Below are 9,824 nucleotides of genomic sequence, written 5' to 3'. Positions count from 1 at the left end.
AGCTCCAGCAGAGCCAGAACAACATCCCGAGGACCCACAGTTGGCATCTGCAGCAGCAGCACCACCACCTAGCCAGGATGACCCTGGAAACAGCAGCAGCCCTACTGTTGCCCTGGAGCGCTCACCACAGGCTGCAGTCTTGTCACAGCGTTCTCGCCGCAGGAGAGAGCTCCTCCAAAGCAGGAGAAACGTTGATGCTGGGGTGATGAACTATCTGGCAAGGGTTCGTGAGGATGATGGGGAGGAGGGCTTTACAAGGAGCCTTGCCCGGTATTTAAGGCCCATAGAACGTGAGTTGCGGCTTCGTGTGAGAGGGTGCTTTCAGATCCTTATTGATGCATGCACCCCCCCCAAATAACCCATACCAACTTATGGACCTTATTGAACGGTGGCAGATGTCACCTCAAAATATTCTGCGGCCTCAGAGATTACAAGGCGTGCATGCTCAACAGGGATCGGAAGCACCCCCTCCACGTCAGCCGACACCTCAACCCCAACCCACAACCAACCCACCATGGCAACCTCAGTACCATATGGCCGGATATCCTCAACCATCCCAATATGCCCACTTGTCCACACCCAGTGCTGGAGGCTGGTCCCAACCTGGGTTTGGACAATATGGCCATTTTGGTTATGATTCCAGGCCATATGGGCAGCAACATCAGGGGTTACCTCAAAATCCTTACCAAAATATGCCAACAGGCCAGCATTATACCATGCATAATGTTCCTACAGCCACTACCTCATCCTCACAGAGTACAGGACAATTGGGCCTACAAAGGCCACCTGATGAGGACCCTGAGCAATCAACATCTCCACCACCTACCTACCAAGACTTGTGATTTTTATTTTTTTATGTTCTTTTAAACATTATGTTTATTTTTTCTTTTTACGTTAGCCAATCTTGAGGTTGTTTGTGCCGTAATAGCACTTTGTTATGCTGATGATGTTGGATGTTTATATTGGCAAAAAATAATGTGTTCAGCCAAAATCTTTTGCAAAAAAGGTTATGACAAAACAATAACCACCCTAAAAAATGGCAGTTAAGTAAAAATTAATTTTCAAAAAAACAACATCTGGTTGTGGACAATTCCTTATTACATCACACACACGATAGTCTCATAACCATATGTAAATTAATGAAAAACAACAGTTTTTTTTTTACGGGTAATCCAAATCTTTAAAAATATTCCAAATTAAACAGACAACATTGCATATTCTTGCCAGGGAGTAGCACCTTGAGGACTCAAAAAATAATTGGTAAATACATCCCGAACTTTGAGGCCAGAAAGGGGACGACGCGGAGGAGGGACATATGGGGTGGGCCTAATCACATTGTTCATGAGGTCATCATCAATATTAGGTGAGGAACAATCATTTATGCGTGTAAAATTATGTAAAATAACACAGGCTTTGATAACTTCATTGATTGTAGCCTCACTGAGCTAAATGGCAGACTGAAGAACACGCCATTTGGCAACAAGAATCCCAAAGGCGCACTCCACCAGTCTCCGCGCCCTGGAAAGTCTCAGATTAAAGACCCTCCGCCGGTGGTCCAGGTTGCACCTGGGATAAGGCCTCATGACGTGCCTCGTTAGTTGGAAAGCCTCATCTCCAACCAAAACAAAAGGCACTGCTTCCGCATTGGATCCTGGGAGTTGCTGTGGTGGTGTGAGGTTTAACTGGTTGTCACGTAGCCGCCGACCCATTATGGATGAATTGAAGACCCTACAGTCTCCAGTTCGCCCATAGGCCCCAATGTCTACAATTATAAACCTGTAGTTACTGTCAGCAACAGCTAACAGAACTACAGAGAAAAACTGCTTAGAATTGAAGAATTGGGAACCAGAGTTCAGCGGCTTACGCACCCTAATATGTTTCCCATCCACAGCTCCAATGCAGTTAGGGAAGTCACAAGTGTTCTTGAAACCACTGGCGATTTTTAGCCAATCCTCCTGTTTGGGCTCAGGCATAACAACTTCATGAAGTTTCTCCCAGATTTGGAAACAGGTTGTACGAATAATGCCTGAAATGGTTGAACGCCCAATAAGGAACTCCAAGTGTAGTCCCGCATAGGACAAGCCTGTGGCCAGGAAGCTGAAAGACAAAACCACAAAAAAAAGGTATTAAACATGAGTCCAAAGAAAACATGAAGAAACACAAGTGTATAGTATATTTCCAAACACATTATGTACAATAGAAAAATGTACAGTTCCCATGGTTACTTTAAAACAACATTAACCACAGTTTTGGTCATGTGCTTGTGCCATATTGTCAACCTAAAATTACATAAACCTACTAGAAGCCAACACATAAAAAAAAATATATCATCAACATACAGTATGTGAGAATGTGGAAGACATACCGTAAGGTTAGGAGCAGACGCTCCTCAGCAGAGATGGCTTTTCTCATCCTGGTGTCCTGATAGGTGATCCCAGGACGTAAGATCTCCAACAAGATATCAAAAGTCCTGATGGTCATGCGACTATACAGGTAAAACTTGTCAGTATGTGACCTCAAAGCTGAATATAGCCTCTGAAAATGTCCTTTACTCTGGCGTTGGGTCAATAGATGATGTACCCACAATCTTCGTCTCCTCCTTCGCGGATCCACATTGACAGGATATGGCTGTCCAAAGCGACGTGACAACACCCAGTGAAGTAACACCCGCTGAGTTGTGCTTAAATACACATGGTCAGACATGTCTGTAAGGTGAAAGCAACACAGCCAAAAGAAGCTCCAGAACAAATAGGGCAGATGGGAGGGTTCCACCTGTTGTAGATGGCTTTAAATAGTGTTGTTAATGATGATTTAAATGATTAGCAGGCCTGAAAACCGTTAAATGTCCATTTTGTGATGCTGTGTGAAAAATACGCCATACGGATTACACACGCAACAACACATGCGCAAAATACGTGGACCACACCTAGGCAACGCATTAACTATGGAACTACATTTCTGGGACATTTTGGCGTATTACATGCGTAGTACGGACGTATAATACGTTTCGTATTGTCTTACGCTGAGTGTCACGCCGGCCTTAGGGAGAGCGGCTCGTCAGCACGTGACCTAGTGTGTAAACTGCAGCTGTGCTTGTGGGAAGGGGGGATTTAATCTCGCCCCCGGAGCTGGAGAACCTACGGCCCCTCTGCACCACTGTATGAGGCTGTAGGTCTGGTTAGGCTACTTTCACACTTCCGTCTTATGGCCTACGTCGCAATGCGTTGTTTTGGAGAAAAAACGCATCCTGCAAAGTTGCCCGCAGGATGCGTTTTTTCTCTATAGACTTGCATTAGCGACGCATTGTGACACGTGTTCCATGTAATGTTTTTTTGTCCGTTGGTTCCGCTTTTTCGACTGCGCGTGTGCGGCCGGAACATCACACGGGCAGTGGATGCGTGATAAGACTGCTGCATCCGCTGCCCACGTTGTGCGAAATTTAGCAGTAAATTTAGCACAACGTCCGTCAGGCCGATGGCAGGGCACCGCGAAGTACGCCCTAATTGCTGGTAGACCCCAGTGCTGGCCCATAACATGGCTGCCCCGTATAATGTGCGGGCCGGATATAACGCATTGTTACCCGGTCAGACATCTCAGCAATTCCTGATGTCACTGCAGGTTATTTCATTCATTCTCCCACATAAGACATGCAGACGTGACCCCGGAACGTGACAGTCAGGTGTGAGGAAGTGAGTCGCGGCTCGCTCTGTCGGGAAATGTCACGTGACGGACATACCGCTGTCACACGTCACGGAGGGGACATTGTGTTCCTCTGACAGGCGGTGACGTCAGCAGAAAAGTTCGATGAAAGCGCCGTGCTGTGCGGCTCGTCACCAGCAGAGGGCGCGAGGAGGCAGCGGAGAGTGACTGGGATTCCTTCCTGGCCAGGCCCGCACTGATGAATGGACGGCGCACGCCCCCGCACGGGAAGGGGCGTGGAGCGCAGGAAGGGCACAGGCCTTTAAACAAAAGGTCCAGGTGACTTGCACCCCACAGCAGAGTGGATTGTCACGATTGTGCGTGGTCGGGCCGAGAACTAGCAGCCGACGGATCTTTGTGGCAGGAGGCAGCACCGGCGGGGGGCGGGGTCTGTCGCACTTATATGGAGAGGTCGCGCCGTCTGCTCTCATCCCGATAGTGCTATGTCTGAGCAGCTGGAGGAGGAGACCCGAGTCCTGGTGGAGGACTACATCCAGCGCTCCGTGGGCAATGAGCGCCCCCCGCCGCGCTCCCCTGTGGCGGAGACCCTGTGGCGAGTGGCGCAGGAGGTGCACCTCGGGAACAGCGCCTTCTTCCGGTCGTGCGAGGAGTTGGACGTCGATCCGTGCACGATCCTGCAGCGTGTGGCCCCGGAGGTGGCCCTGGAGGGCGGACTGAACTGGGGGCGCGTGGTCGCGCTCATTGTGTTTGCTGGGACCTTGGCGCAGAGGCACCGGAGGAGCAAAGCGGGGACCCCCCGGGAGCTGGCCGGGGTCCTCAGCCGATTCCTGGTCACGGAGCACAAGGACTGGTTCCAGAAGAGCGGAGGCTGGGTAATTGTCCGGGGGCACCGTGCCCTGCTCTCGGGGTGCGGGGGAGGGGCGTAGCTGGCCCTCGTCTGTGTGCAGGCTGAGGGTCGTCTGTGTGCAGGCTGAGGGTCGTCTGTGTGCAGGCTGAGGGTCGTCTGTGTGCAGGCTGAGGGTCGTCGTGGGCCCTTGTCTGTGTGCAGGCTGAGGGTCGTCTGTGTGCAGGCTGAGGGTCGGAGCTGGCGCTTCTATATGGCCGTCTCCCAGAACAATACACTGGTGACACATGTGGGAAGCCACTGACTCACGTGTACAGTATGTCCTGTGGTAGGGGTCACTCCTGGCTCTGCCCTCCATGATCTATGTGATGAGTCTGGAGAATGTGGGATCAGTGGCTCCAGGTTTAGGACTGCAGGGTGACTGTGCCCCTGTTACGGTGTGCCCAGTCCCTGCCATGCAGCCAGATATGGTGCGGGGGATGGGTCCTGCCAGCTGGTGAGGTGCTGGTGGCGCTGCCACCTGTATTATAGGGTCTCTTCATCTATTCCAGAATTAAATCGAAGCCCCTATATTTGGAGCGTTTATTAGCAGATTTACACTCTGTGGGGACTTGGCCTAGATGCTCTCTGTGCATTGTGACCCCTTTCCTTAGACCCTCTGCTGTTTTTTGTCTAGTTGTGGCCAAGGCAGAGGTGCTTCTGTCCTGGGCTACACTGTCAGTGACACTATACATCCATGCTTGTGGGTGAGCTGTAATATGGCCACAGGACATCCCAAGTCGGGGGTCCCCAGCTGTTCTCAGGTGCTGACTGTTCTTCTGCCACATCTGGAGAGCGCGGGTTGCAGACCACAGGACTGGGTGGATGTACATAAATTTGAGCGCCCCCTCTCCACATGACCAGCGGGGGTCTGTGCATTGGCACAGTGCTAGTGGGGTGCTGGGCGACTTTTGAGGCTTGGGAATAATTGTCTTCATCAATATATTGCTATTCCCATCTATCTTTACTGACTTAATAGATAGCTAACTGGTGACATAGCTGTGAAGGTTCTCCATGTAAAGCCTGCTGCATCATAGCTGCGGGCATGATAATGTGTTCCTGCATAAAGTGACATAATTATTAGGTATGTCAGTATAGGTAATGTTGGGACAGTCATTAGCAAAACTATCAGAGTCCACTGCATGTCTAGGCCATTGTTACATGTAGGTAATTCATTCTTCCATTGTTTAAAAAAAAAAAAACAAGAGTCCTCCCAAAATCTAAAGCCTCGGCTCAAAATCCCCCCCCCCACCACTGGGTTACTGTTTTTGTTTTTTTTTTGTTTTTTTTTTGCATATTCTAATTCACTGTGGCCACCTGGGCTGTGATGAGGGGGACTTTCCTTGTTGGTAAATCTCCTTCAGTAATTTTTCTCATTTTGTTTCCTAAATGTATAAAGTATAAGTTTCCCTTACTGAGTTATGAATATGACAATCGGTGTCTGGCCGCACAGTCGGGGATTTCCTAGGGCCACATATAAGTTTCTGCTGTGATCTCGTTGGTAAGTGTAGGAGTATGGTTTTCCGTAGTAAGCAATGTTCATGGGGTCACTGATGCGTTTCTCCCCAGCTTACGGTATTTTGTACAGGCAGTACGGAGGTGTCAGCCTATAGTGGGTCAGTGTGACTCGGCCATGTTCTCGTATTCCAGATGTGCCCTCTAACAATAACCAGCAGTGCGGATGAGATGTTACATATGGTAGGAATATAGGTTTAGAAATGTAATAAAGCCTTTTTGGGTGAGAGGTGCGTTTTTTGTTTACATCTCAGGTGAGAAATATCCAGAATATTCTAGAGAAAAGGAATGCCGTTAACAAATTCCAGTTCTTAGTCAGCAGTGCGAAAGTAATTAGACCAGTGAGCGCACGTGGCTCAGCTAGAACAATGACCAAAGCTCTAGAGTCGCTGAAATTCTCCTGTGTTTGCATAAAAGGGGTTAATGAAAGTCACGAGGCAGAAAAAAAGTTCTGTTTGCACAAATTAATTGTAAAGAGCAGACTTCCGGAAGGTATTGAGGGTATAACTTGTTTACACAGCCCTCTGCCAAGCAGCGTTCAAACATTACCATCTGGAGGCGATTGCTTCCCTGCTTCATTCTGCTGAATAAGGATCCAGTAAGCAGCTGCTCCTCCATACAGTCGGGGGGCATAGTCCTCTCAGCTGCTCCTCCGTACAGTCGGGGGGCATAGTCTTCTCAGCTGCTCCTCCGTACAGTCGGGGGGCATAGTCTTCTCAGCTGCTCCTCCGTACAGTCGGGGGGCATAGTCTTCTCAGCTGCTCCTCCGTACAGTCGGGGGGCATAGTCTTCTCAGCTGCTCCTCCTTACAGTCGGGGGGCATCTCAGCTGCCTGGCGCCGAGGACGCTGTGTGTAGATCTGATAGATCTTAGGAAAGAATCCCCTTCTGATGGGTAAATGTAGAAGTCTCGCCTGCTTTGGTAAAGGTTGCCAAGATCATCCTGACGGAGCTGCTCTCTGTCCATTGTTTAGGAGGCAATTCTGTACCTGTAAATTGATTACAATAGAGATCAGACATACTCCCACTTTTAGAATAGGTATTTCTTCCATAACACAATTATGTTCTAGAGCTGTGCAGGTACTGTCATCGGGGGGGATGACCGTCCCCCTATCTCAAAGGCTAGGGCTACTTTTACACTAGTGTCGTGCACTGCACGTCGCTATGCGTCGTTTTGTAGAAAAAATGCATCCTGCAAAAGTGCTTGCAGGATGCGTTTTTTTTCTCCATTGACTTGCATTAGCGACGCATTGTCACACATCGCAACCGTCGTGCGACGGTTGCGTCGGACCGTCGCCACCAAAAAACGTTGCTTGTAACGTTTTTTGTTGCGTCGTTCCAGTCTTTTCCGACCGCGCATGCGCGGCCGGAACTCCGTCCCCGCCTCCCCGCACCTCACAATGGGGCAGCAGATGCGTTGAAAAACAGCATCCGCTGCCCCCGTTGTGCGGTGCTTGCACAGTATGCGTCGGTGCGCTGCAACGTCGCGTGCAGTGCACGACGCTAATGTGAAAGTAGCCTAATTCACCTATGCTGGATATCAATCTTGTAAGGAAATGAGCCAGTGTCCACTGCACAATAGGAGTGATCACAAATCCAGTATATTCTATTTATACCCAAAGGATTTTTTTTCCCCTTTGGCTGATGTTGTAGAATTTCAATTAAACGCTTTTTAAAAAAAAAATTAATTTAATTCTTTTTATTTTTCAGGAGGGATTTCAAAAAGTTTGCAACCAAAAACTCCACCACCAAGGACAAGAGAACAATCATTTTTCCAATGCCCTGATGGCTGCAGCTGGAGTTGGACTTGCAGGATTAGTTTTCCTTCTGGCAGTAAGATGAATGGTGGAAAGAATGGACTTCAAATCTGACTGAGGGTCTTTTTGGACCACAAGATCATCTGAACTTTTTAGCTCAGCCATCGATGCCAAAGACCTTTCATAAAGGACTGCCGATATTGCTTACATTTATAAGTCTGTAGAAACGTAATTGAGATGCAAACACGATGCAAACACGAGTAACTAACTAGACCGCACTTTGGCCAATGAAAGGAGTCATGTATTTTTTTTTTTTAACATACAGACTAAAGTTAAAGTTTTAAAATTGTGTGATTGGTAAAGGAAAGGAAAAAAATCATAAGGATTAAAATCAACATCATTTTATTACTATGTAAAATGTTCTGTTAATCTCAGATCAAGCACTTTTTTGTTTAGACTTTACTAGTAAATTCTATTTATTTAGGGTAATGTTTTATTTTTACACTCTCTCCAGTATTTAGGAAAAATGTTACAATAAAGAAAACAAAAAAATTGCAAATCCCTTTTTAATTTTCTGTAGCCGGCGTGCACATGGCATACATACACCATCATTGGGATACCTCTCTGGTGTCCATAGCTTGGGGCGGACACGTTCCATATTTGTGGAGTTAGGAAGCTTCACTCTTCAAGGTCAAGTTTCATGACCTTGTCGTCCTTGTATTTAGCACATCCAATGTTCCTGGGACTGGTATCACTGAAGCGCTGCTGTCACCGAGACCCTCTGTCATGGAAAACACGTGCTCATCTGTATCGCTTATTGTCATGACTTAATTTTCTGCAACACATGGCCACTCTCCGACTCCCTGCTTGCCACCCCACGTGCCCAACACCGCACGTTTTCTTCTAGACAAAGGCTACAAGGTCATTAAATTACCATGTTTAGCCTAAATCAGTACAATGCAATAAACATTTAACAATTTTCTTCTAATATTTTTTTAAATCCTGGAAGCAAGTGGAAATTTTTGATAAATCTTTCACTTTTCGTTGTGTAATCTAATGAGGAACTGCCATATTTATGCTAGACTATCATATACGTTGTACTCCCCATAGAGATCTGGTATCTCTGTAAGGCTTTCTATAAACGATAATATATGGTATACTTACATCTCATTTTATAATACTTGGGATGGATGGTATTTTTACTGTGTTTTAATGTTTAATAAATTTGCAATCATTTGGCACACGCTGGACTGGTCGTTATATTTTGAACAATGCTAATATTCATGTACAACACACATCAAAGACATTATCCTGTGCTCTGTCATTGGGAGCACGTAGCGTTAGAAGTGAGTTAGTCTTCGTTAAAGGGGGTATACCATACATGTGTATATAGAAGACAGACTAATGGATATGTAAGCTAGAGACATAGTTTTTGATCCAATTTGTTATTTAAATGAACCCATTCAAAAGAATATAACTGTGGGGGTCTCGTAAGACTCAGATGCCATGTGTAGGTCATCTGATTGCTTTTTTTGCCACTTAAAGTTGCAATTTTAACCCCTTTCTACCATCAGACGTACTATTTCATCCATGTGACCTTCGACTTACTTCCCATGAATGGAATAGTACATCATCGCGATCAGCCGCGCACACGGGTGGTGTGATTCTCACAGCTGACACCCGGCACTAAGTGCCAGGAGCACTTTAACCCCCAGAATACTGCGATCGAACACGATCGCAGCATTCCGGGAGCAGGCAGAGAGCTGATAGCCCCTCTGCCTTTGGATCGGAGACCCCGCGGTGGGACGCGGGGTCCCTATCGCTGCTATGGTAACCTGATGTCGTCATGACGACATCCGGGTTACCAGAGCTGAGAAACTTCCTGTCATGCACAGTGCATGTCAGGAAGTGTCTCAGGTCAGTGTGCATGGATTGCAGCGCTGACAGCTTCTATAGCATGCAGGTCTGCATGTTAGGACGGCGTCACACTGGCGTTTTAAACGGCCGAGT

The 9,824-nt window shown here is 47.4% G+C and overlaps 1 protein-coding gene across 1 annotated transcript; it reads left to right on the top strand.

The window, feature by feature from the left end:
* Positions 1 to 3,997: 3,997 nt before the first annotated feature.
* On the top strand, positions 3,998 to 9,055 carry BCL2L10 (BCL2 like 10). The gene is made up of 2 exons (XM_077263759.1): positions 3,998 to 4,532; positions 7,768 to 9,055. Exons 1-2 carry the CDS (start codon positions 4,143 to 4,145, stop codon positions 7,897 to 7,899), a joined length of 522 nt encoding a protein of 173 aa, XP_077119874.1. The 5' UTR covers positions 3,998 to 4,142; the 3' UTR covers positions 7,900 to 9,055.
* Positions 9,056 to 9,824: the final 769 nt, after the last annotated feature.

This window comes from Ranitomeya variabilis, chromosome 5, assembly GCF_051348905.1.
Source record: "Ranitomeya variabilis isolate aRanVar5 chromosome 5, aRanVar5.hap1, whole genome shotgun sequence".
NCBI classification, from domain to species: domain Eukaryota; kingdom Metazoa; phylum Chordata; class Amphibia; order Anura; family Dendrobatidae; genus Ranitomeya; species Ranitomeya variabilis.
This window is presented reverse-complemented; position numbering and strand designations above follow the sequence as displayed.

Bases quoted from the DNA above. Each gene is read 5' to 3' on its own strand.
- BCL2L10 (XM_077263759.1), top strand. From the start codon at position 4,143: ATGTCTGAGCAGCTGGAGGAGGAGACCCGAGTCCTGGTGGAGGACTAC. The intron at 4,533-7,767 runs GTAATTGTCCGG...TTTATTTTTCAG, and splicing joins TCCAGAAGAGCGGAGGCTGG to GAGGGATTTCAAAAAGTTTG.